The 24,914-nt window shown below is 63.7% G+C and overlaps 3 protein-coding genes across 4 annotated transcripts; all 3 read right to left on the reverse strand.

Annotated features, from left to right (window-relative positions):
* Window positions 1–91: 91 nt before the first annotated feature.
* Window positions 92–11,959, reverse strand: WNK4 (WNK lysine deficient protein kinase 4). Of its 2 annotated transcripts, none has more exons than XM_040087106.1 (20): window positions 11,516–11,959; window positions 6,390–6,562; window positions 5,989–6,209; window positions 5,751–5,908; window positions 5,145–5,233; window positions 4,850–5,069; window positions 4,451–4,781; window positions 4,173–4,303; window positions 4,035–4,102; window positions 3,798–3,939; window positions 3,588–3,704; window positions 3,359–3,514; window positions 3,024–3,081; window positions 2,750–2,884; window positions 2,054–2,616; window positions 1,633–1,729; window positions 1,115–1,544; window positions 798–1,000; window positions 582–679; window positions 92–501 (listed from the first exon to the last, which is right to left on the reverse strand). In XM_040087106.1, exons 1-20 carry the CDS (start codon window positions 11,957–11,959, stop codon window positions 484–486), a joined length of 3,852 nt encoding a protein of 1,283 aa, XP_039943040.1. In that variant the 3' UTR covers window positions 92–483. The 2 variants fall into 2 exon arrangements, with proteins under 2 accessions (XP_039943040.1, XP_039943041.1); XM_040087107.1 differs by having other exon boundaries at window positions 92–504.
* A 4,887-nt stretch (window positions 11,960–16,846) lies between these two features.
* Window positions 16,847–19,549, reverse strand: VPS25 (vacuolar protein sorting 25 homolog). The gene is made up of 6 exons (XM_040087313.1): window positions 19,452–19,549; window positions 19,165–19,310; window positions 19,005–19,058; window positions 18,499–18,587; window positions 17,929–18,004; window positions 16,847–17,479 (listed from the first exon to the last, which is right to left on the reverse strand). The coding sequence occupies exons 1-6, from the start codon at window positions 19,496–19,498 to the stop codon at window positions 17,367–17,369; spliced, it is 525 nt and encodes a 174-aa protein (XP_039943247.1). The 5' UTR covers window positions 19,499–19,549; the 3' UTR covers window positions 16,847–17,366.
* Window positions 19,550–19,857: 308 nt separating this feature from the next.
* RAMP2 (receptor activity modifying protein 2) lies at window positions 19,858–22,419 on the reverse strand. The gene is made up of 5 exons (XM_040087416.1): window positions 22,368–22,419; window positions 22,071–22,221; window positions 20,909–21,019; window positions 20,414–20,516; window positions 19,858–20,282 (listed from the first exon to the last, which is right to left on the reverse strand). The coding sequence occupies exons 2-5, from the start codon at window positions 22,129–22,131 to the stop codon at window positions 20,027–20,029; spliced, it is 531 nt and encodes a 176-aa protein (XP_039943350.1). The 5' UTR covers window positions 22,132–22,221; window positions 22,368–22,419; the 3' UTR covers window positions 19,858–20,026.
* Window positions 22,420–24,914: the final 2,495 nt, after the last annotated feature.

Here is a 24,914-nt window from a genome sequence, read left to right on the forward strand (position 1 = left end):
TTTTCTGTTTTGCTCTTGATCGTTGCACAGTGAGGCAAGCAGCCATGCGTCCTCCCCGATAGACACACATGCACACCCAGTTTGTGTTCAATCCATGTTTATGAAAACACTTTCCCAACACCAGTTCATAACAAATTGCTCCCGGGTCCTGCTGCTCCTGGTGCTCTGGGCCGCAGGGAGCTCAAGCCACTCGGCAGGGTGGGCGGGCTCTGCTGCAGGGCTGAGGTGGTGGCAGGGCTGGGACAAGCCGGGGCTCCTCGGGGCGGGCTCGGCTCCTTACAGCCACCAAGGATGGAGACACGTCCAGCAAAGGGGGACAGCAGGCAGACCCCTGTGGGACAGGCCAGCGCTCCCGCAGAGCCCACGGCTTCCCTGCTGCAGGCTCCAGCCAAGAGGAGCGGGGAGTCTCCAGGGCTGGCACTGCCCTGCTGGGGCTCTGCCCACCCCGGGGCAGCAGGCACTTGCATGAGGTAGTTCACGGGATCATTCTTGGCCAGCCAGCTACTGGGGAGAGAAGCAGCCGTGAACGGAGCGCCACGGGATCAGCCGGGAGCGCCCTGGGACCCGCCCCTGCCCCTTACCATGCGCCCGAGGTCGTCGGCGAAGGTCACCCCCTTGCTGAGCCGCTGCTCCTGCGAGCCGGTGCTGCTGCCGCTCAGCGAGTTGCGGCGCATGATGCCTGCGGGGACAGTGGCCCTGAGCGAGAGCACGGGGCTGTGCAGCTCGGCCAGGGGGTCCCTGCGCTGCAGCCCCCCCAGCCCGGGTGCCCTGGAGGGAGCGGGGAGCGGGGCTGGCACCTGCGGGCTGCCCCAGCTCCAGGCGCTGCAGGCTGTTGCGGCGGGAGGGGTTAAAGCTGCCCTTGGAGAGGCGGCGCTGGCGGCTGGACAGCATCGCAGCGGGCGAGACGATGCCCAGCGGCGGCTGCTTCCCCATCCGCAGGTACAGCTCCTCGATCTCCTTCTTCTGGGCGCTCTGCAGCTGCTGCACCTCAGCCAGGTGCCTGGGGAGAAGACGGGGGCTGGCAGCGGGCCCTCGGGGAAGGCACAGCGAACTCCCACCCGGGCTGGGTGCGAACACCTTTCGCCTCCCAGGTGCAGCCCACCCCCCTGCTCACTTCTGGCGCAGGTTCTGCAGCTCCTCCCAGATCTCCTCGTCCTCACTCTCAGTGTCGTCGCTGCTCACATAGGACAAGCTGCGAGAGTAGCTCAGCCACACCTGGCTCAGCATGGCCTGAGGGACACTTTCTGTGCTCGCTTCCCCAGGCCCCTCCCCTGGGTCGCTCCCCGCTGGCGCCGCAGGCACCGGGCCCCCCTCGGCTGACACCTCCTCAGCCTTGGGGTCTCGCTGCGCTGCCTCCGGTGCCGCATCCGAGTCACTGCTTGAGCTGTGGCTGGTGGCAGGGACCTCGGGTGGTGGGGAGCCGCACGCTGCTGGCTCCGTGCCGTGCTGCTCTCCCTCGCTGCTGCCCAGCACCGGAGAGGTGACAGCCAGGTCCTTGGCTGGTATCACCTGGAACCGGCCCAGCACCTGGGGCTTGGCTTCTGCTGGGGACAAGGGCAGCTGGTGGGGTTCAGGGCACATGGGCTGGCCGGGGCATTGCGGTGGCACAGCCGTGGCCCTGCCCTGCCTTACCTTCATTGATGGGCGAGAGCTGGGCCTTGGGCACACTGGGGACTGGTGCCTCTGAGATGATCAGAGAGTGGCTGGGCTTGGGGGCACCGGGCAGCACCTGTGGGCACCTGAGAACCATCAGCAACCCCACCCCAGGTCCTGCCACATCTCCTGTCCTCCCCTCTGTGCCCCAGGATCCGCCACCCACTCAGCCCTCGCTGCATCCCAGCAGCTCGTCGAGCCATGAGGCTCCATTCCATCCCATCCCATCCCATCCCATCCCATCCCATCCCATCTCATCCCATCCCATCCCATCCCATCCCATCCCATTCCATCCCATCCCATCCCACCCCAGTGCAGCGCCTGCAGCACCCACCCGACCCTCCTGACACTGAGCTCCACCTGGAGCAGCCCTGGACAGCCCCTGTACACCCACACTCACCGTGCTGCCCTCTGGACTCCCAGGTGTGGATGTGCTCAGCAATGACAGAGGGCTCCCCACGGCCTCACTGCCTGTGGGGCACACTGGGGCTGGTGCCAGGGGAAGGGAGGATTTGGGCACCCTGGCAGTGGGGACATCAGCTCCCACTGACTCCAGGATCCCACTGCCAGCTGGGACTGGCTTGTCTGTGCTGGTGGGGTCAGGGTACACAAAGCGTGGGGCACCCAGGACAAGGCTCTGTGGCCGTGGCAATGGTGGTGGGTAGAGGTGCCCACCTGAGCTGGCAATGGAGGAGACCGTGTGGGCCACGGTCATCACTGCCAGAGAGAAGACATTGGCCAGGGACAGGAGGGGAGTAGTGGGGGACAAGGGTGTGCTGGTCACAGAGGGGCTCAGGGGACTGCTGGGCTCACAGGGAACAGGGGATGTGGGGACAGGCAGGGGGGACAGGAGGGCTGGGGGCAGGGCCGGGGGGACAGGTGCCCCTGGGGTGCTCTGGGGAGTCAGTGTTGGTGTCAGTGCTGGTGATGACGTGAGCCAGGAGGGAGTCATGGAGGCTGAGCCTGCAGGGAGAGAAGCGTCAGGAGCAGTCCCCAGGGCCATCCCTTACCCCTGGCCAGGCACCCAGAGCCTGAAGCCAGTGAGCAGCTGGCAGCCCCAGAGCAATGAACGTGCCCACCCTGCCAGCACTGGTACCTGTGGGGGACCTTAGTGGCACCAGGGCTGCCAGTGGCTCCACAGGACTGGCCAGGTTGGTCTCCGATGGGGAGCGGCTCAGCAGCGGCAGGACGGGGGACTGAACAGAGAGGCTGGGACTGGTGCAGCTCAGATCTGTGGCATAGGGGTGACAGCCAGGCTCAGCCGGGGCAGGACATGTCCTTTGAGACCCTCTGGGCTTGGCTGAGACCATCACCTGCCCTGCATGGGGCTTGGGGAGACAGGAGAGACCTGCACAGGGGCACAGACGTACCACTGAGTGAGGATGAGGAGGAGATGGAGCGCGAGAGCCCCTGCAGCTGCAGGTCCACCTGCGAGAAGGATGAGCTGAGCCCAGCACTGGGGAAGAGGCCCCAGCCAGGCTGTGCCAAGCCCCACCCTGGCCCCACCACCTGTGGGGACAGAAGCTGGACACTCTTCTGGGCTGGGGAGCACCTTGGCTCGTCACAGGAGCGAGCAAGCGACCGCAGGAGGATGCACCCCAGCACCCCCACCCTGAACTCCCTGGGGCCAGGCAGCATCCCAAGCCATGCTCAGCAGCAGCAGCAGCAGCTTCCCCAGCGCTGGCAGGGCCAGGCTGGCACTCACGGGGCTGCCCACAGCACTCTCAGCCTCGGGGCCCTTGGGCAGCTCGGTGCCGCCGCGCCCATCCTTGCGGAGCAGGGTCTCCACACGGTGGATGATATCCCGGATACGGCTGATGAAGCTGTCCCGCTCTGACTTGAGGATGAACTCATTGTGGACCTGAAGGTGGAGGGGCCGATCAGCCCCCAGCCCAGCCAGGCAGACCCCGCCTTCCCCCTCACCCTGCTCTCACCATGGCGGCTGCGATTTCCTCCGGGTTGTCCCCATCCAGGTCGAATTTGAAGGTCACCATCTTGTTGTTGTAGGTCTGCAGCTGGCACTCCACCACCCGGTCGCTCTTGTCGGAAATCTGTGGGCGGCAGGGCTGGCTCAGCCCCAGGAGAACCCTCCCGGCACCCTCCCGGCACCCGCCCGGCACCAGCCCGGCACCTGTGGTACTCACGTTGGTGATGCGCAGCCTGGACCGAGCTCGGCGCCGCAGCAGCTTCCCCGAGGCTCGCTTGGGCGGCAGCTTGGCGCTCTGCTCACTGGCCGAGAGCCCCTCGCAGCCATCACTCATGCCCGACGCCACATCCGAGGTGTAGCTGCAGGAAGCCGCAGCTCCGGAGCCTCAGCATGGCCGTTCCCAAGGACCACGCGCTCCCTGTGCAGCCCCTGCCCGAACCCCCCCCAGCCTCACCTGTCCACCGAGGAGGAGAAGCCGCTGGCGGAGGGCAAGCGCTCAGCGGGCAGCTGCACCGCGATGCTCTGCGGGGAGAGGACGGGGTGAGCCGGGGCCGCAGCTGCCCTGAGCCCCCGCCCGTGGGGTCGGGCTCACCGTGGGGAAACAGCGCACGGGCCGGGTGGGCGGTGGGCTGGTGGGGTCCACTGCCACAAAGCTGCGATGGGCCAGATCCGGGGAGTCCAGGAAGCCGGAGGAGCTCAGGTACCCATCCGTCTCACAGTCGGCTGTGGAGGAGCGCTGGCATGAACAAAAACCAGTCCCTTCCCTGGCTGGGCAGCTGGGAAAGGGCTGGGAGAAGCTGACGGACGCCCCCCAACCCGCTCCAGGTCCCCTGCCGGCCACCCGCTGTTGCCCCCTTGGCGCCTACGCACAGGTGGCTGAGGAGTAGCTGGTGTGCCGGTAGGTAAAGTGCTGGTGCTGGTCAGCTTCGGGCTCCTCAGGCTCCAGGGGGAAGGTGCTGCTGAAGGCAGAGTCCCCAGAGCCGGGGGTGGCCAGGGCAGGCGTGGGGGCACCAGGTGGCAGCGGGGATTTGAGCTCCTCCAGCAGCCTCAGGACGCCCGGCGGCTGCCCCGGCTCCGCGGGCGATGGCGCGTCCTGGGCGCGCTTCAGCTTCTCGCGCTTGCGCTTGATGGCCACCACGCGGTCCCGCACAGCCTTGGCCACCAGCTTGTAGTCGGCCTCACAGACAAAGCCCAGGACCACCTGCACGGGAGGGAGCTTGTCACTGCGGGGTGTAGGCACCCCACAGGGCTCCTCATCTCTGTACCCACCATCTCCTGAGCCACCTCCTCTGCCACATCCTTGTAGAGCTCAAAGAGGAACTCGATGGCGTTGTTGTCTTTGTATTTGCCGTGCAGCTTCTTTGTGTCATCCATGCGCAGCCAGAGCTTGAGCCCAGACTTGACTCCGTCGTCCTCCTCCGCCAGCTCCACGTGCACCCCTGTGTCCTCCTGGAAGAAGGAATGCTCCAGCAGGTCCTGGATGGTGTACCTGCAGAGAGCACAGCTCAGCACGGGCTTGGGGCCAGGGGGGAGCCTCCCACCCATGCCCCCGCTCTGCCCCCACCTCTCGTTCTTGTCCATGCGGATGCAGCCTTCAATGATCTCCTTCAGCTCTGGCACCTTCACCTTGTAGAAGCTGCTGGGCTTCAGGCCCTGGGGGAAATGAGGGTGAGCACCTCCCATGCCAACCCGCCACAGCGTGGGGCTCCCAGGAACAACCAGCCCAGGGCCCCACGAGCTCTGCAGTGGCTCCGTGGCCAGGCCACGGGTGCCTGCACAGGCCAGGATGCCCCAGGGCTTTGAGTTTCCACCCCACCAGGCAGGAGCTGGCAGGAGCTGGCCGTGACCAGTCAGGGCAGCTGCAGAGCCCCAGGCCAGGGTGACTGAGCAGCCTGCTCCCGTTCCACCCCATTAATGCCCTGGCAGTGGCTGGTGCAGAGCCAGGGATGTGGGGTCCTGCCAAGCCATGGCCCCACCACCACCACCACCACCCACAGCTCCACGGTCTGGCAGAGCAACCCCTCACTGCCCAGACCATCCTTAGCCACTCACACAACCTGCACAGCGACACATTTCGACAGCCTGACAGCTCCAGCTGACCCTCCCCGCGGCCCCTGGCCCTGCCTCCTGGGCGATCAGCCAGCAGCATCACCCGCAGCCGGGGCCTCACCGAGGTGACCTTGCGGTAGATCTGGGCGGCATTCTGGCACTCCGAGTAGGGGTACTCCGAGGTGGCCATCTCCAGCATGCACATCCCGAAGGCGTAGACATCCACCGCCTCGTCGTACTTCTCCTCGTACATCTCCGGCGCCATGAACTCGGGGGTGCCTGGAGGCAGCGGTGGAGCTCAGGACCCCTGGGATGCCCAACCCCAGCAGCCCCCAGCCCTCCCCCGAGCCCAGCCCCACCTATGACGCTCTTGGCAAAGGAGGCTCGCTTGAGCGTGGCCAGGCCCAGGTCCCCGATCTTGACTGAGCCCGTGGGGCCCGTGATGAAGATGTTGTCACACTTGAGGTCGCGGTGGATGATGGGCGGCGAGCGAGTGTGCAGGAAATGCAGACCCTTGAGGATCTGCCGGCTCCAGCGCTGCAGCACCTTCAGCTTCATCTCTTTAAAGCGCTTCAAATACCTGCCGGGGACCAACAGGGCTCGGAGCTGCGGGGCTCAGACTCGTGCCCCAGCCTTGGCTCCAGCCCACCCTCCTCCCACTGCCATGCCAAGCTCATCTGGACTCAGGGGACCACACAGGAAAAGCAACAAAGAGCATCTCAGCAGAGACCCCCTTCCCTCCCCTGCACGCCCCAATCACGTTTTCAGGGTGCCAGACGTCATGAGTTCTGTGACCAGCACGATGCAGATCTGGCCTTTGATGGTTGACTTCCAGGAGTCATAGAAGCGGACGATGTTGGGATGCTGCAGCCCCTTCAGCATCTCCACCTCCTCACTGAAGCGCTGCCGCTCCGTCTTCGACAGTTTCCGCGTCTGTGGGGCCAGTGAGGGTGTGAGGAGGGCACGTGGGCTCCTGCCCTCCCAGCACACAGCGGTGCCCTGGCTACAAAAGTCCCTGTCCCCACTCCCTAAATACAAGGCAGAGGAGGCTTCTGTGGCCCCAGCAGAGAGCTCGGGACCTGCTCTCCCCCGGCACTGCAGCACACACGTGGCTGGGGCCGCCCTGGGCTGTGGTCCCACACCAGCCCACACTCTGGGTGTGACAGACGGGGCACCAAGGAACCCATGCAGTTCCCCATTGCCCCGTGCTGGTGCCAGCCATCCCCACTCCCCTCACTCAGCCCCCAGCTGGAGCCCACCACGCTGTCTCAGGGCAGGGAACCCCAGCCTGCGGCTGGAGGGGACACGTGGGGGCTCTGCAGGAGCTGCTGCCATCCTGCCCTGTGCAGAGCCGATGGCCGTGGCTCCTCTGCCCCCACTGGGGCACCATCGGCACCGGGCTCTGTGTGGCCGGGTGCTGGGCCAGCCTCAATGAGGCCTTTGTTGGGGAAAGCAGGCGGGGGAGGCTCCAGCCCAGGTTTTTCCACGTTCCTCCTGCTCGAGTTAATTAAAGTGGAAACACAAGCCGAGGGTGCTGACTGCAGCTGGGGCAGGGGCCAGCGGAGGGGACAGCCCCCTCATCCTGGAGGGACACAGCCCCAAGGATGCAGGAAGAGGGGAGCTGGCTGGCCAGAGCTAGAGGAGCCAGGTCCAGCCCCAAGAACAGCAGCTGCGAGTGCTCAGCCCCAGGCAGGAGCAGGAGCAGTGACAGCTCCACCACAGCCTGGGCTCCTGCAGAGCCCAGCAGCTGCAGAGCCTGGGGGCCTCCAAGCTGGGACCCCTGCCCAGCCCACATTCAGAGGCCAAGGAAACCGGAGCTGCCACTGAGCTCCCACCACCAGCGCTGCCAGAGCTGTGCTCGGCCTCTTGGCCAGTGGCCACCATCCATCAACCCCGTCAGCTTTCGTAATATTTTCATTGCATCACAGGCGGCCCCATGGCTTGACTGGAGCTGCTCCATAATCCCCCCGCATTTAATGCACGCTCAGGGACAGGCTCAGCCCAGGCGAGAACCTGAGCCTGCTGCAGCAGCATGAATGGGACCTTTCATATGGAAGGAAGAAAACACCACCCGAACCCCTGCATGGCCAGCAGCACACACCGGCTTCCCTGCCCAGTGCCACAGCCACCATCACCCCTCGGGCCCCCTCCTCCCCACCAAGAGGTGTCCAGAGGCTTCTCTGCACCCCACAAACATGCCAGGGCATGAGGGAGCTGCCACGGGCTGTGAACGGGAGTCCCAGCCACTGCTCTCCCAGCTCAGCGAGGGTTGTGCCATGCCCAGTTCCAGGCAGAGCCCCAGCACAAGGCCACCCCTCCCAGAGTGCCTGAAGTAAGGTCTGGGGGAGCCAAGCGCGTCCCCCAAGCCTGTGCCAGGGCTGCTGGGCTCGCGTGGCATTGCTCCATCCACCACCGAAGCGGCAGCAGCTCCCACTGCTGTGCGTGCTGACGCTCTCCCCGTCGAGTGTGGGCATCACAGCCCGGCCATTGCCTGGCTGGAGGAACACCGGGAAGGGCAGGGCAGCCGGGGCTGCCAGCGCAGGCATGGCACGCAGCATGGGCACACCACGTCCCCTCCTAACAGCGCGGGGTGGAGGAGGACGCTGGGGATGGCGGCAGGGGGACCGTGAGGAGCTGTGTGGCAACGGTCCAGCCCATCCTGCGAGCCAGGAGCTGGCTGCCGAGGAGCCCAGCACAGCCAACACCAGGAGCTGGGGCCAGTGCCGGAGCGGGGAGAGTGAGGCCGAGTGGCCGAGGACGGCTGCTGTCCCTGCGGCAGGAGGCTGTCCCCAGCTCGGCAGCGCCGGGGCTCAGCGCACTCTGCAGCGCTCACAGCGCTCTCCCATCCCCGCAGCCCCCGAGGGCCCTGGCTCTGCACTGACACTTGCACTCTGGAGGGACCAGAGCGACACCGTGGTGGGGCACAGCGCAGCGCTGGGAGGTCGCAGGGAGGTCCCGAGCCCCTCGCAGAGGAGCCAGCTGTGTCAGCAGTGGGTGCCAACGCCTCGCCGCTCTCCCTGTGCGTTTGCCCGGCCACCTGTGAGCTCGCAGCCGTGTGAGCACACGCACCAGGTGCCCTGCGGCCCCGGGGCTGCTGGCTAAGGTCACCTGCCCAGCCCGGGCGCCGGAGCCAGGGGAGGCACAGCAGTGCCTCTGCTGCCCAGAATGCCCTTGCCCACCGGGGAACCCCAAGGGGTTCCACAGGAAAATCGCACAGACAGGTATTTACAGCCCGACCCCACTCTGGGCCTCTGGTTTCCTCCCTGTTTCCTCTTTCCCCACCGCCCGCAGCACCTAGGACAGAAATAGTGCCAGGCTAAAGGTGGAAAGCACAAACAGAGGGGCTGTGGACACGGGCAGGAGGCACAGACAGACACTGCCTTCAGCAGAGGGGACGGGGATGGGCACGTCCCCAGAGGGGTCTCACAGGAAGGCAGAAGACAGGCAAAACCAGCCTCTAGTCCACCAGGCTCTGAGGAGGGAAGGACAGGGCAAGGACAGCATGGAGAGCTGGGGACTGGGATTGGGATCCATCACAGCAGCTGAACCAGGTTCTCTGGTGCAGAACAGGTCAGGCCTGAGGTTAAGTATTCATTTGGAATTGAAAGGCAATAGAAGGAGAACTGTGAAGTGCACAGGACAAAGCTATTTTTAAAATGGCAGAACCACAACCATTTTTATTTGTGGTTCCAAATCCCGTATTTGTGTCACAGTGCCCAATTCTTTGCATGATTGCTGAAAAAAAACAGACTTCTAAATGTCTGCATCTGTGCCCTCAGCCCCTCGTGGGACACAGATTTGGGCACAAGAGACACTGGATAAGGAGCAGTCAGTGGAATGGAGCCAAGCACTGGGTGGGGAGGGGAGGGGGCTGGGACAGAGGGGTAGCAGGGGCTGGCACGGGGTGGGAGCAGGGACCTGGCTGCACCTGTGGGAGGGCGTGGGCCAAGAGGGGTCAGGTCTGGCGGGTCTTCCAACACCATGGGATGCTCACAGGAGGGTCCCTGGCAGGAGCTCAGCCTGGACCCCAGCCTCTCCACAACCACCCCCAGGGGACAAGTGAGTGGCTCCTGCCACTCCTGCCTGGCTGGCTCACATGTGCCTGCTGGACTGGGACACGGAATCATTTTGCTTCCCAACTCCCTTTTCCCCTTCACCTGAGATGGCGCGGGCTCGTCCCCTCGCAGGACAGCAGCACTGCAGGGAACAAGGCATGCTGCCAGCCCTGCTGTGCGTGCCAGGCCCCAGGGCAGGGGAGCTGGGCCATGGCTGTGACATGGGGCTGAGACCCACAGGGAGGGACACGAAGCCAGCTGAGTGGGGGGCTCCAGGGACAGCTGATTCATCCAGAGAGGGAAGGTTCTGGGCTCTCCAAGGAGAGCCTGGTCCAATCAGCAGTTGCCACCTGAAGGGACACGGGACTCAAGAGAGCTCAGGGGCATTTGGACAGAGCTGTGGGACTTCATGAGGGCAGGAGAACTGAGCTGGCTCTGAACTGAACTCTCAACTGAAGCAATTGTGGAGCTCATGTTGGGGGGGTGGGAATCTTCACCTTCCTCACTAAGAGGCCACAGTCAGCCCCTCTAGAATCCACCTGCCAGTCTCTCAGGATTTCTTCTTGCTCTCCTGGACTACAGCCACCCCAAGAACCCATCCCACGCAGTTACTTGCAATTGCACTGAGCTTTTAGGAACATGACAACAAACTCGCAAGACACGTTTTTCTGTGTCAACAAGGACTTGGACCTTCCCACCACAGCAGCCATCCCAGAGTCAGGAGCTTGTGGGAGACTTTGGACTTCACCAAAGCCAGGGGCTCCAAGGAGAAAAAGCAGCCCCACAGCACAGATCTCCCTGAGCACCTCCACGGACAAGATCAGGCTCCTCAAAAGCACTTGAGTGGGCAAAGGCACTGTGGAGGCAACACTATCCCCACTGTTCTCAGCATCCTGCTGTCAGGCTGCAGGACAGCCAAGGAGACGGAGGAGTGTGGCAGCTGAGAGGAGATGGGGATGCTCCTCAGAGACCTGGAACCACAGGTCTGGCTGCTTCCAGCAGAGAGGCCCTGGCAGCATCACAGCAACCGCACACAGGTGACCATGTACATTACTTCAGCCAAGGTCAAGCAGGCAGAGAGCACCGAGGTCGTGTCGCACCCCGCTCCCAGATGCCAGCCAGCCCCAGCCCGCTGCAGGCACGTGCCCCAGAGCACACCCAGGGCTGCCCGAGCAAACCTCGGAGGCAGCTCCAGCGCAAGCACAGGCAGGCAGGCAGAGAGAGCACTGCTGCCCTTGCTGTCCTCCAGGGGGGAAAGCTGTGAGCTGTAAGCATCAGGAAGACAGTGGGATGCTCAGCCCCAGATCCACCTGTGAAGCACCAGAGCAGGGACTGGCATCAAAAACGTGGGCACCCTGGCATGCTCCATAGCGCAGGCAGCAGGAAAGCAAATGGAAAACAGCACGTGATGAGCAGCAGGGCCAGGAGCGGCGGCACTAAGCAGGAGTCTGGGTCTCGGCCAGCAGACCCACGAGGCACCGAGGCTCTGGCAGTGATGGGCACAGTGCAAGGCAGCGAGGGGAGCCCACAGTCAGCTGCAGCTCCCTGCCCTGCCCCGCCGTCCTGGCCCGACTGCAGCGGGGCACCACAGGGACTGGCAGAAGCGGAGGTTCGAGGGTGCCTGCCCTCACCGCACGGGCTCCAGTGCGGGGAGGTGCCCGTGGGTCCCGCACAGCACCCAGGCAGGCAGCAGGGTCAGGGCCGGGGAGGGCTGCACACGCCAGGGAAACTGACAGGAGAGGGTCCAAGTGCCTCTCTCCAGCCCCTTGCCCCGGGGAGGGGGTCTGTGCGTGCGGGCAGGTAAGGGCGGAGGCGCTGGCAGGGGCCGTACCTGCAGCTCGCACCAGGCCACCTCCACGGTGGTCTCCGTGTCCAGCCCCTTGTAGACGGTCTTGAAAGAGCCGCGGCCGATCTCGATGTCGAATTTGAGGAACCGGCCGTCGGGGGAGGTGGCGACCGCCCGCGTCTCCACCTCCTCGCTCTCCGTCTCCTCGGGTTCCCGGAGCCCGACAGCGGCCGGCGGCGGCGGCGACCCCCCGCGCCCTCCGTCCGGAGCCGGGTACCCCAGCAGCTCCAGTTCGGCCGAGCTCCGCCGGTTGAAGCGGGAGGAAGCACGTCGGGAATCGCGCCCCGAGGGCCGCCGGCTGCGGCTACGGTGCGGGGCCCGTCCGGTGAGCCCCGGCTCCGGCTCCGGCTCCGGCGCGGAGCCGCTGTCCGCCCGCTCCGCCTCGGGATGGGACATGGCTCCGGCAGCGCCGGGCTCGGCCGCCAGCATCGGCTCAAGCCCGGTCGGAGCGGCCGCTCGCTCACTGCTTCGCACCCGCTGCCTCCGCTACTCCGCAACCAGGAGCGACCGCCGAGAGCCGGCCCGAGCACCGGCCCCGGCACCGCCGCCGCCCGTCGGCACCGCCCCCGCCCCGCCCGGGTCCGCCCCCGAGCGACCGCCGCCCCCCGCCCGCGCTGCGCCACCGGCCCCGCACCGGGCCGGGGCACCGACAGCGGGGCACCGCACCGACACCGGGCCGACACCGGGCCGGGGAACAGCACCGACACCGGGGCACCGCACCGACACCGCACCGACACCGGGCCGGGGAACAGCACCGACAGCGGGGCACCGCACCGACACCGCACCGACACCGGGGCACCGCACCGACACCGGGCCGGGGAACAGCACCGACAGCGGGGCACCGCACCGACACCGCACCGACAGCGGGGCACCGCACCGACACCGGGCCGGGGAACCGCACCGACACCGGGGCACCGCACCGACACCACACCGGGCAGCGGTCCCCGGACGGCGCCCAGCGCTGCGAGCAGCGGGCCAGCGCCCCGGCACCGCTCCCCACCACCCCGGGATGTCCCCTCCCAGCCGAGGTCACCGCCTGGCGCACACCCGGCTCCGCGCTGCCGCGGCTGCTCCAGGGGCTCCTTGCTGACCCCTCTCCGCAGAGCAGCCCCTTCCCTGCCGCCACCCCCGTGGGGCTCCGGGGCTGCTGTGACTGACGCAGCCGGAGCCGGCACGTAGGAAGGTCTCTGGTTTAAACATTTCCTCGGAGTTTCTGCCTCTGGTGCCGGAGCAGCGTGTCCTGGAGCAGCCGAGTCCCGCTGCCGGGACGCGAGTTCCCCCTCACGCTGCCCCAAACAATCCCGCTCGGGTTCACTACGGTCCGAAATCCTGAGATTAGGGTCACGCAAATAGGAAGAGTCGAAGGTGTGTGTCAGCCCCGCGGGAGCCAACAGCCAGACAAGAGCGTGTTGTCTCTCTCTCCAGGCTGAAGGAGAAGTTTGTTCTGCCGGTGAGGCTGTTTACACAAAACACAAAGCAGTTGAGGCCACCGCTAATTTCTTTTCCCTGAGGTCAGATTGTTTCTACTCAACGATACCGGAAACATTAAGGACTGGATGGACAAGGGAACAGAGTCACGGTCTCCTTAACGCCAAGCTGGCACCCGCAGGGTGACTGGGGCTGCTGCCCTGCTCTGGCCACGTCCCGCACGGCTGCTCCCCACAAATCCCCGCTGGCAGGAGGGAGGGACAAGCATTTAATGAAATGTTCCTGGCCGACCTGTGTCACTGCTGATCTCTGCTCTGCTACCCCCATTCGACCCAGCTCCTCCTGCCCGAAGCTTCCCCTCCAGCGCCAGAGGTGCCAGGTACCTCCTTCCCAACAAGGAGTTTGACCGATGCCTCCCTGCCCAGAGCTGCTCCAGCAGTGCTGCCCGGCGAGCAGGGAGCAGCAACCACATCCCCACTTAGCCCTGCACTCCTTGGAGCATGTGAGGGGAACACTCCCAAGGGAAAAACCAGCGTTGGCAGAACACCACGTCCTGCACCAGCCCCTGCAGGGCTCTGCCTGCTGCTGGGGCACCGGGTGCCCACGGCCGCTGGAGCCGAAAGGCCAAGGCTGAGAGGCCACAAGAGCTCGCACTGCCCCTGCCGTGGGTGACTCTCAGGTTGTAAGATGGTTTGACTGAGCTGTGTTAAACAATGCTGTTTGTTGAGGTGAGCCTTGCCCAGACCCTGCCTGCTTCTCAGCACTGCCAGAGAGGGGCAATGCTGCCCAAGGTGCTGCAGGTTGTCTCTGTGGCTGCCCCCACACGAGGGTCCCTGCCAGTGCCCAGGAGCACAGACCAGGCTGGCAGGGAGCCCCAGCTCTCCAACAAGAGACACAGAGCCAGGGTCCCTGGCAGGCTCATGTCTCCTTATCAAGAGTTTCCATCGTGAAACAAGACGCCTTGGAAGATCCCAGAGGAGCAGGGGAGTATCCCAGTCCAGTGAGGCCCCTGCAGACAGGAGAGGAAAGTAGGGGTGAAGTTTACTCTAACTGCTTCCCTCCCACACCTCCCTTGTGAGTGGTCTGAGAAATTCCCTAAATGATCCCCCCAAATGCCACTCCACACCAGAACTTGGTAGGGGGGAGGCAGCTCAAGCAAGGGAACAGGTCCTCTCCTGACCTGGCCAGGAACACCAATCTGCAGCCAGCTTGGCCTGAAACCAGAAGGCTCCTGTTCCACAATCAGGAGCCCACTGCAGCTCCCCGGCGTTATCAGGGTGACATTTCTGGGCTGCAGGTGCCAGTGCCAGCCTTCGCTTTGAGGAACCGCCACAATCAGGGAACATAACCCATTTCTCGCCTGCATTTGGCTGCCAGAAAGAGTACAGGAGACTGTGTAATCGCTCTCCTCAGAATGAGATCATGAATCAAAGCCCTGCTCAGCTCCAGGCTCCACCAAGCCCTGCCAGGAATTGTCCGTTCTGATCCCAGAGCTTGGGGCAGGGTCACAGCGGGGCCAGGATGGGTCTGGACGAAGGGGTCGCACAGCTGGGGCTGCACAGCACAGGGTGCCTGTCCCAGGGGGGCTCCAGGGACACCCAGGGCTTCTTTCACTGTTGGCTTCACCACCCCATACCCATGGGACCTTCTGTGTCTCTCACCCTAACCCACGTGAGTTCAGGAGATGGGACCCAAACCTCAGCTGTGCCTGTAACCTTGGGCAGATCACTGCAGAGGATTTCCTCAGCCCAGAGGCACAGATGGGACCCGCCTGCACGTTTATCCCAACATAAAGAGTTATCAAACCGAAACAGTTCTTGCTCCTAAGCAGCTGCATGAAATAAAACCTCTCTTGGAATCTTTCTTCCTTGACCAGTGGGATCTGAGTGTGCTCAGCCTGATAGTGCCTTATCTTCGCACCAGCCCCTCTGAGATCTGCCTCGCCCTGGCCAGAGAGCCCTAATCACCACGGCCAGATGTGGCAAGGGCCCCCTTCCCCCCATCCCAAACCACCCTGAGACACCTCCTCCAGCGAGCCCCTCCCCAGGGCTGTGTGGCTGGGCTGGACAGCACCTCCACAGATGGACATCTGCTCCCTCCAGGGCAGCAGCACCGGGTGGCAGCGGCTCTGCTGCTCCCAGGACACGTCCCACAGCCTCAGCAGTGACACCACAGCACCTCTCTGTGCCTCCTCTCTGCAGCAGCACTGCCCAGCCCAGGGAAGCAGGTCCCACAGAGTCCCCACAGGCTGGTTGTGGCCTCTGGTAACGAGCCCAGAGGGTGTGGAAAAGGAATTTCACACAATGTCCACTCTGCAGAGGGGACGTACTCTTCTTCCTCCTCCTCCTCACTTCACTGAGTAAGCAACTAAGTCGGAAGCTGAAAGAGAAGAGAATTGCTGCCAGAAGTGCCTTGGAATGAAAAGCTGGTTTTAGGCTTATCTAATGTCACATCAGCCATTTCCTAAGAAGGGAGCAAATTTAATTAAGAACACAGACTCCCTCAAGGACAGCCAGGTTACACAGAGCACTCCCAGCTGGGAACACAGCGCTGGGAGGTCGGCATCATGCACACAGGCAGCAGGAACAGACACCCCGGGCCTGGCTGCCTGAACATTGCTTGGGATCAAAAGCAGACGCCTTCAGGCACAGCACCCTGGCTCTCTGCAGGGGTACAGGAGCAGCAGGGCAGACAGAGCAACCACAGAGGGAAGGAGCAATGCAGGTGGCATGGGGAGGAAAGCAGAGGCAGATCTTGGAGACAGAAACAAACCCAGGGAGACACTGGGGGCACATGAATCCTACACAGAGACTTTGGTGGCTGCAGACATAAAGGGATGATCCCTGATCAAGCAGAGTCCTGGGCAGAGCCTGTGCCAGCTGTGGGCACAGATGCACTGCAGGGCTCATGGCACGTGCCATGGCACAGCCTTTTGCTGCTTGGTTTGCACTGTCAGTGCATGGCAGGACCGTGACAGAGTTCACAGGGGTGATGGTCCTCAGAAAGGAGAGCACACCAGCCCGTTGTGTCAGTGACTCGTCACGGGTGCCTTTGCTCAGCAGAGAAGTGCTGGCACTCAGGAGTTCCTCCACAGCACTCCTGAGCCTGGCATGGAGTGGAAGCCTGGGCTGCAGCCATGGTTCCAGAGCATGCACCAGGGCAGCACATCCCACCAAGCTCAGGTCAACAGGCTCCTGCTACAAAACAAATTTTTACATTGCACAGCCTCTACACTCCAGTGTCTCACCTACGCTGAGAATTCCTCAACGCTGACATCAGCTGTCAGCAGCAGCTGAGCCAGTGCCAGGTTGTCCCCAAAGGCAGGGAATGCCAGACAGGGGCAGGCAGCGGCAGACAGTGGGGTGCAAGCACCATCTGCTCTGCTGGACCCCCAGAGTGACCACATTGCTCTGACCTGAGGTCACTCCAACCTCTGCCAGTGACACGCACACAGCGATCAGGGAAAGGTGATCCTGTCCCAGCACGGCCATCTGCTTCCCCAGGAATGACAGGGTCAGCGACTGCACCTGGGCCACGGCTCCTGACAAGGTGGGGACTTTGTTATCAGCACTGAGAGCCTAAAACTGAGTCATGCCTCCCCCAGCCACAGCGGTACAGAGCTTACCCCATCACCTCTGCACAAACCCAGGGGCTTCCCAGCAGGCTGCGCATGCAAATTTAAAGTAAATGTTGTCCTGAGAAGGGCAGTAAGGGCTCCCACAGGCCACAACTCTGCCAAGTGGAGAAACGTCCGTGTGCTGCTGCTTCCCACCTTGGAACCACCGCATTTCCCTGGGGCAGCAAGGAAATTTGACTGAAGGGCAAAAATCTGGTACGTTGCTGTTTTGTTTCTGATGGAAAAATAAAGATAGATGAAAACAGCCAGGCTGCTCTATAAATATATCTCACTTTAATCACCTGAAATTAGTTCCCTGGCTTCCCCCAGCCTCCTTGGCAGCAAGTGCATTTCTTCCTGCCACTGAGGGCTTCCACAGCGTAGCAATAATGGCCAGTCCCCAGCTCCTGCCTCACCCCTGGCACTGCAGCAGGACTGCAGGACTGCACGTGCCTGCCAGGGGGGCCCTTTGAGGCCAAGCTTCACCGGCCAGCTGGGACTGCTTCGAGGCCATCACAGGAACGGGGACCAGCAGCAGTCCAGTTCCACTTCTGGGTGGTCCCTCTCAGAACTGCCTGGAGCAGCTTCAGCCTCTCAAACACATCAACAGGGAGAACAGACAGACAGAGGATCTCGGGATATTCCTAAGTCTTTGGAAGGGTTCGCAGACTCATCTTGCCCCGAGAAATCCCAAAATGCAGCTACTTGCAGTCACAGTCTGAAGCCAGGCCCAGAGAGCAATGCTTGGCAGCAAGACCTGAGACTGCAGTGAGGAAGGGGAGGAGGCTGCTGTCAGAAGAACTTGACGCCTCGGCCGTCATCCAGCGTGATAATTTCAGCCTTGTGCTCCTGCTGCAAGGCTTGCAGGGCTCGGAGCAGCGTAGCCTCATCCAAGCCGTGAAACTCTAGGGAAGGACAACAGGAAAAAAAAATAGTATCAGGAAACAAAACCAGGGGCAGCGATGCTGAGGGCTCTGAAGAGCACCATAACAGTACAGCAAATCCAGAGTCATGGCTACACTGACAGCCTCATCATCTCTGCTTCGGGAACAGAGCCTAAAGGTCATCAGACAGCAGGGATGAGTGACAGCAGGAGCTTGTCTTGAAAACAAAACACCCCTCACCACACCAGATAAAATGCTCGGCACTGGGGAAGGGAAAATGCAATCACAGAGGGGGACGTTCCTGCAAAGCGATAAAAGCTTTTGGAGCAGCACAGTGGGAAAGGGTGAGTTTGCACCTGAGACTTCCAAATATTTAATCCACAAAACTGTAATCTGACAATCGACTGTTTACATGCTCCAATCCAGTGTGCTCCGAAAACCTGCTGCAGAACACGAGCCCCCAGCTCTACCTTCATTCTCTGTATCGTCTCCGCTGGCCAGTTCGTACAGTGTGAACACAGAGTTGGTCAGGCCGTTCCTTGACACCTGGAAACACCAAGGCAATATAGCAAATCTCATCCGTGTAGCTGAACATCCTTGTCTGATCTCTCACACGTCCTGGAGCGTGTAACACAGCACTGGACAGGCTGAAGAACCCTGGACACACGCTGGGGCAGAAGGGTCAGGAGGTGCAGCTCGAGGGAATGAAGACAGTTCCTCTCCTGCCACTCTGCTCCTCCTGCCTGTGTTTCACAGCAAGGACTTGGGCCGTACAGAGGCCAGGCAGTGACACTGCCCTGTCCTCACCACGGGACAGCCAACAGCACCGAGGGTGGGCAACAACACCCACTGCTCACACTGAGGCTCACAGCAAGTGACAAGCTGCTAAGAAGTCCTGGCCTCTCTGCAACAGAGAGAAGCGCAAGGAGAAAGGTAAAAGCAGTGAGGAAGCAAGCAGTGGTCTTTCCCACAGGGCAGCCAGAACCCCCCAGTGCTCATGGACACAGCCTGGTCTGGGCGTGCATCCCCCGTGTTCTCACCCACTGATAGATGAGCTTTCCCCATTCTTCCGGTCTCTTCCACATGATCAGAAAGCTGGTTTTGTTCTTATCTAACCATTCCAGGTTCCCTGGAAACAACAGGAAACAGGGATTGAAGCAGAACACAAGACAGAAATAAAGATCAAACATGCCGATTTCGTGACATGTGCCAGACACTGCACCCAGAGGCAGCCTCAGGGACCAGCCCCTGCCCTAAGTTCGCATCGACTTCCTAAATATTGCCGTGACTACAGAAAGCGATTTCTCTGTCGAGCCCTCTTCTGCACAGCTAAATCCGGCAGAGCTGGAGCCATGAGCAGGCCCGGGCAGAGAAGCCGACCCTGGCGGGGGCACAGCCCACACCCGCGGGATGGGCAAGCCCCGGCCCCGGGACGGAGCTGCCAAGCGGCTGCTGCCCGCCCTGCCCTGCGGTCTGCGGGCCGGGCACAGGCCGCGGCCGGGAGCGCGGCCGGACAGACGGACGGACAGACGGACGGGGCACCCACCGTTCTTACGGAGCTCCTCCAGCACCACCAGGATGGATTCCAGCGGCAGCTTCCCTGGGCGCGGGTTAAGGAGGCGTTGCCGGAGGCGGGGGGTAGGGGCGAGGGAGGCGGCGGGGGCGAGGGAGGCGGCGGGGCCGCGGGCACCGGGCCCAAAGGATACGCTGGAGGCGGTGGTTGGCGAAGAGCGGAATGTCCTGAGCCTCCCGTACCGTCATGGCGGGCAGCCGGTGCTGCTGGCTGTAGGCGAGCGCCAGCGCGCACCAGGCCGAGAGCTGCTTCTGCCGCGTCTCGCCGTTGGGCTGCAGCCTGCGGGCTCGGGTCAGCACGGCGGCGGAGGGGCACCGGCACCTCCGATACCCCCGGTACCGCCGCTACCCCCAGCCCGTGCCCCGGATCCCGCGCTCCCCGGCCCCGCCCGGCCCCAGCCCCAGCCCCGGCCGTGCTCACGTGAAGAAGGGTGGGAAGCTGTACTGCCAGGGCCACGCGAAGCTCATCGCCGCTACCGCCGCCGCCGCTACCGGAACCGCCGCCGCTTCCCGCCCCGCCCCGCTTCCGGCCCGGCCGCGGGCCCCGCCCCCGCGCAGGGCCCCGCCCTTCTCCCGGGACCACGCCCTCCCCTGTGGGGCCGCGCCCCTCCTATAGCCCCGCCCCTCCCGGCCGGCGGCGGCCCCGGTTCTGGTGCCCGGTGTCGGTCCCGGTGTCGGTCCCGGTGTCGGTCCCGGTGTCCCTCCGGGAGCGTTCCCTACGGCAAGCAGCTGCCGGCAGGCCCGTGCCAGGGCGGCGCTTGCGGTGGGAGCTGGCCCGGGCCGGGGCCGTGCGGGGGATCGAGCGGCCGAAGAACCAGCGCCAGGCGTGGGGGGAGAAGCGTTTAATCCCGGGCCGCAGGTTGGGGGGAGGCGCAGGAGGAACCGCCCGCCTCAGCAGCGCGGGTTGGTGGCCCCGAGAGCTCCCCGGGCGGTTCGGGTGGTCGAGCGGCCCCGCAGCTGGGGGTCCATGCCCCGACACGGGACGGGAGGGCAGCTCTAGGCCTGCGCCTTGCCGTCCTTGCTGCGCCAGATGACCAAGGTGACGAGGAAGGGGATGAGGCAGATGGGTGCGATGATCATGGCCAGGAGCACATCTTCGGGCGGGTCGAAGTACACTGGGTGCTCCAGGGTGCAGTTCTGGAAGTAGCGGTGGTGGCTCTGGAAGATGTACTGCTCTGCCAGTGCGTTGGGGTAGCTGTAGTTCAGGTGCTCGGCCCAGTACTCCAGGCAGCCCTGCAGCTCGCTGTAGGGCCTGGGAAGAGAGCGGGGACACCGGCAGGGGATGGGACATCAGAGGCACAAGACCCCAGACCGGCACTACCCTCCTGGACAGTGCAGCCCCTGCACCCTGCTGCTAGAGGGGAAGGTCCTGCTGCCCCATACCTGCTGATGACTTTCCACTCGCACAACTCCGATGTCGTCACATTCCTCATCAGATCGACGAAGTAATCCCAGCACTGCTGTGTGATGTCGGTGTAGTTCCCCTCTGTGAGGAAAAGTGCTGAGCACGGGCAGCACGCCTCTGCTCACCGTGCATCCCTGCCTGCCCCTGCTGCCAGGTGATGCCTGGCATCTGGAGCCCTGCCCAGGCTGGTGGGAGAGGCATCAGTGCAGTGAGGGATGGACCCCACAACGGCCCTGGAATGCTGCCTGGAGCCTGCAGCAGCCCAGGGCAATGCCAGCGGCACAGAGGGAGGGCAGGCTGCTGCTGGCTGCCCCCACTGTGGGCAGCGTCAGGGAGAGCTTCATGACACGGGCCAGCTATTTTTGGGATGGCTAGGGGAAAGGAGGGGTCATACTGTGGCACAGGGCCAGCCCTGGGCAGGGCACCATTTGTCCCACAGTGCTGCCTGGCCCTCGCTGAACCCCAACACTCACCCATGGGCTGGGCTGTCTCGTTGGACATGGCTACGGGTGGGCTTGTCCCAGCATCCTGGCCGAAGCTCGCTGTCATGGCGTCCGTGTGACAAAGGCCAGTCCCCAGCAGCACTGCAGAGGGAGAGGGAGGGACACAGGGTGAGAGGGGACACAGGGTCTGGGGGCAGGGGGGGGTAAGGGTGCTGACAGGGCTCCCTGCACAGGAGCTGTCCTGGCAGAGGCTGGGTCTAAAGGAAATAACTGCGTTTGGGTGTCCCTCAGGGGACTCTGCAGCTGGCAGGTGGGGCACACGGAGCCAGAGCCTGGCACAAGCTGGGGCTAAGGTGTCCAGCCCCCTGTATGGGCAGGGGCTGTGAGAAGGGGCTAGCCAGGCTGCAGGCAGCTATCCAAAGGTTCGGAGGGGCTGTTTAGGGGCTACAAACCCTGGGCCAAGGTCACAGCATGGGGGCAAACTGGGACCCCTACCCACAAGGAGCCAGCGTGGTGCTGTGTGTCAGCCGGACAGGGCTGGGGCAGGAAGAGGAAGCACTGACCACAGCACAGAACCGCTGGAGAGCCCCTCCGCCTGCCGTCAGTCCCACACCCAGCACAGCCTGCCAAGGGCGTGGGCACGTCTCGCCCGGCCCACGGGAGCCCTGTGGCTCAAAGAAATTGCCCGATCCATCTTCTGCCCTTAGTTGCAGGCCTGTAGTGTGGGGCACTGATGCTGAACTGCTGGAGTGGGCCCTGCCTGGGGAGCTCCAGCACATCTGGGCACTGGCCACGGGGTGTTCCTGGGCTGGTACACTGGCTGTGCTAAGGGCAGCCCGCCCTGTCCCGATCTCTGGCCCCGATGACCCCATCCAGCCCCCCCTGCCTGGGCATGTGTGGTGCCGCAGCTCCCGTCCCAGCCCGGGTCTTTGCAGGGCTCCCTGCCGGATGGTGGATGAGCGTGGTGGGAGCTGCCCCACAGCACCTGGTGCTCACCTGCCACTGCCCCCTGGCCGTGCTAGCGATGGCCGCCCCAGCTAACCTCAGCGTCGACAGGCTGGTCCCATCTCGGGATGGGGCGATGGGGCGGGCTCAGTCAAGTCCCTGTCCCCAGGCCCCACGAGTGGGAGGGCGGCCACGGGCGGGCTGGTTCGGGGTGCGGAGCCCCCGGGGCCGCGCCCCGCACACTTACCCCAGAGCAGCAGGAGCCCTTGGGAGAGACGGCCGGAGCTCATGTGCGCACGCAGTGCCATCCTGCCAAAGCCTGCCGGCTAACGACCGGGACAAGGATTTCAATGGAAATAACAGGAAGCAACTCCTTTCCTCTGACAGGGGCAGTTTGACTACAGGAGACGTGTGAAAAATGAGATTGCTCAGTGCTGCTCTGAAGCGGCTCTCCCGGCGGGACCCTGCGCTGTCCCGTGCGGTGCCGGCCCCCGCGGGCATCGCTCCCGCACCCCGGCGCCCACGACGCCCGCGCCTCACCCACCGGCCTGGAGGATCCACTCCCTGCACAGCACGTCCAGCGTTACGAGGCCGCGATTTGTTTACTTGTGTATTTCTCTTTAATCCTGCCTGGGCTGGGTTGTGAAATCCCTCGTCTCCTGCGTGGAGGGCAGGCAGCCCAGCAGCGGGGGGAGTGGACGGGAAAGCATTAATGTCCCCGGACGGGTGCTGCCGCCCGGGAATGGGGGCGGCAGGGGGACCCACAGCCCCAAAACCGCAGTTTCTGGTTCATTCGGGCACCTGCCCCACAAGAGCCACAGCTGGGGCAGCCCCAGGTCCTGCCCGTGGCCAAGGAGGGAAGGGTGATGACACAGCCTACCCCCAGGCACGAGGCCGAGGAGGTGGGGAGAGGGCAGACACTTGGCCGACCCTGCCAGTCCTTGGCCCCAGTGCCTTTGTCTTGCACTGTCCAGCCTGGCGCCTGCCTGACCCTGCCAGAGCCCCCCTTCCTGGAGCAGATCCCGCCCAGGGGCCCGTGTCTCCCCCGCAGAGGGTGACTTCAGCCCGCGGCGCTCCTACACTGGACCTTTTACGCCTGGTCGGGACAGAGCACAGCCCAAAGCCTCTCCTTTAACAGCTGCCTGCAGGCACGCAGAGCAGGGACTGGAGTGCAGGGAAGAGCAGCTCGGAGAGACCTTCCCTGCTGTGGATCTTAGTGGGCTTCAGCTCCTCGGCCAAAGTCCTGGCAGAGGTGTCTGATACTTCATGGGCTGCAGCAGCCACCTTCTGCAGGCGAGTGACCACATCTGGAACTCATCCTCAGCACTCCAGTGGCTGCAGGGCTGAAGCCCCTGGTCTCTCTGCTGGAGCCGGCAGAGCCTCCAGCCGGGTGGCAGGAGCCTCTGCCAGGGAGACACCCAATGATCTCAGCGCGGCCCCAGGGCTGGGACGGCCGCCCTGGGCCGTCCGGAGGGGATGGGCAGGGACAGGATGGTGGCTGCCTGCCAGGGGCCTGAGCTCCCCACCCAGCCTGGCATCCCCGGCATTCCCTGCCAGCCCCCACCAGGGGTGTAAGGAAGGGATCGGCCCATGCAGGGTCAGTTGCCTGTGACTCTTCTCCCAGTGTTCCCCCCAGGCAGATGCAGGCATCTGGGGCCCCTGTGCCCAGCCTCCCCTCGTGTCATGGGACCCACTCCAACCCCAGGGAATCCCAAACTCCCTATCCTTGACTTGTTACCCTCGCCCTCAGTGATCTCCTCCCGCTCATTAGTTGCCAGGACTGGGAGGGAAGGAGGCTGTTGCTGGCCCCTCAAAGACCTGGGGGCACACAGGAGATGGGATTTAAACACCTTTCCGGGCTCTGCTGACTGTGAGGGCAGCTGCAAGGGGCACGAGGCAGCCACAGTGAGGGGCCAACTGCCCAGCCTGGGGAGCCTGGTCTCTGTGCAGCTGGTGAAGTATTCAGCATGGACCCACAGGGAGAAGGTGTCAAGGGTGGCCCCAGACCAGGGCAGGAGAGCAGCTGGCCTGGAGAGCCACTGGAGAGCTTGCTGTGGGTGCTGTGGAGGGGACAGCACGAGGCCAGCCTGCAGGGCTGGGGACACATCCCTGCGATGGCTCTGCTCTGAGTGCGCATGCAGCACTGCTGGGGCTGATGCTGATCTGGTCCCAGTGGCAGCAACTTCTCTTGGGGATGGCCATGAGGGTGGCATGGAAGGGGGCCCAGCAGTAAAGGGGGATCCAGACCTGGCAGCTGTCCTGGCAGTGGGCTGGTACCACCAGCACTTCCAGAGGTCCTGCAGAGCACCAGACAGACCCTGGGATGTTGCCCCACTCCCAGCTCTCCCCCCAAGTGTGGTTTTAGGAGGGCTGTTTGGGGCCACCCCTGGACTCTGCCCAGGATGAGGCAGGCACTCTGTTGTGCAGTCCAAGACACAGCCCTAGGGGTCCCGCACTAGGGCTGCCAGGGCTGCCTGTGACTGCAGGGGCCCCATGGGCTCAGCCAAGCCAGGAGTGAGCCTCTGAGGTCCTTGCGAGCTCCAGCGCAGATTACATGATTGCACAGATTCTCATGGAGGTCTGCGGTGGATGGGGAGGACAGCCAGGATGGCAAGAGGGCAGCTCTACTCACCATCCTCATTCAGGAGTCACCTGGAAGGACAGACTGTGCCATTGGTGGTGGTAGGACCTGTGGGACCATGTGAGGTCCAAGGGGTGCTGGACATTGCCCTGCCAGTGGTAGAGGCCCCCACTATAGCACTGCTGCAGAAGCCAGGGCTGGAGCCACATGGGATATGGCACCAGGGCATTATCTTCATCCTTGAGATCCCTGTGCTCAGGGTTCCCATGTCCTGCAGCAAGGGGACACAAGATCCCAGGGCTGTGCAGGCAAGAACAGCCCCAGCGCCCAGTTGGTGGTCCCAGACCCCTCCTCCTCCTCCCAGGCTGAGCTGAGCACAGTAGAGGTGAAGGGGCTAAGGGAGCAGGGGGCTCCTGGCTCTGCCTCGGCCTTTGCAGCCTAGAAGAGAAGTCTCTAAGCCAACACCAGACCTGGGGGCAGAGAAGTGTGTTGCAAACTCCGCTCAGCGAT

This window comes from Hirundo rustica, chromosome 27, assembly GCF_015227805.2.
Source record: "Hirundo rustica isolate bHirRus1 chromosome 27, bHirRus1.pri.v3, whole genome shotgun sequence".
In the NCBI taxonomy this organism is placed as follows: Eukaryota; Metazoa; Chordata; class Aves; order Passeriformes; family Hirundinidae; genus Hirundo; species Hirundo rustica.

Bases quoted from the DNA above. Each gene is read 5' to 3' on its own strand.
- WNK4 (XM_040087106.1), bottom strand. From the start codon at position 11,959: ATGCTGGCGGCCGAGCCCGGCGCTGCCGGAGCCATGTCCCATCCCGAG. The intron at 6,210-6,389 runs GTGATTGGGGCG...GGTCCCCGGCAG, and splicing joins ACGTCTGGCACCCTGAAAAC to GTATTTGAAGCGCTTTAAAG. The intron at 680-797 runs GTGCCAGCCCCG...CTGTCCCCGCAG, and splicing joins GGAGCTGGGGCAGCCCGCAG to GCATCATGCGCCGCAACTCG.
- VPS25 (XM_040087313.1), bottom strand. From the start codon at position 19,498: ATGAGCTTCGCGTGGCCCTGGCAGTACAGCTTCCCACCCTTCTTCAC. The intron at 19,311-19,451 runs GTGAGCACGGCC...CCGAGCCCGCAG, and splicing joins AGCTTCCCACCCTTCTTCAC to GCTGCAGCCCAACGGCGAGA. The intron at 17,480-17,928 runs GTAGAGCTGGGG...GTCCTTCCCTAG, and splicing joins AGACGATACAGAGAATGAAG to AGTTTCACGGCTTGGATGAG.
- RAMP2 (XM_040087416.1), bottom strand. From the start codon at position 22,131: ATGGCACTGCGTGCGCACATGAGCTCCGGCCGTCTCTCCCAAGGGCTC. The intron at 21,020-22,070 runs GTAAGTGTGCGG...CTCCCTCTGCAG, and splicing joins AGGGCTCCTGCTGCTCTGGG to TGCTGCTGGGGACTGGCCTT. The intron at 20,283-20,413 runs GTATGGGGCAGC...CTCTCTTCCCAG, and splicing joins GAGTGGAAAGTCATCAGCAG to GCCCTACAGCGAGCTGCAGG.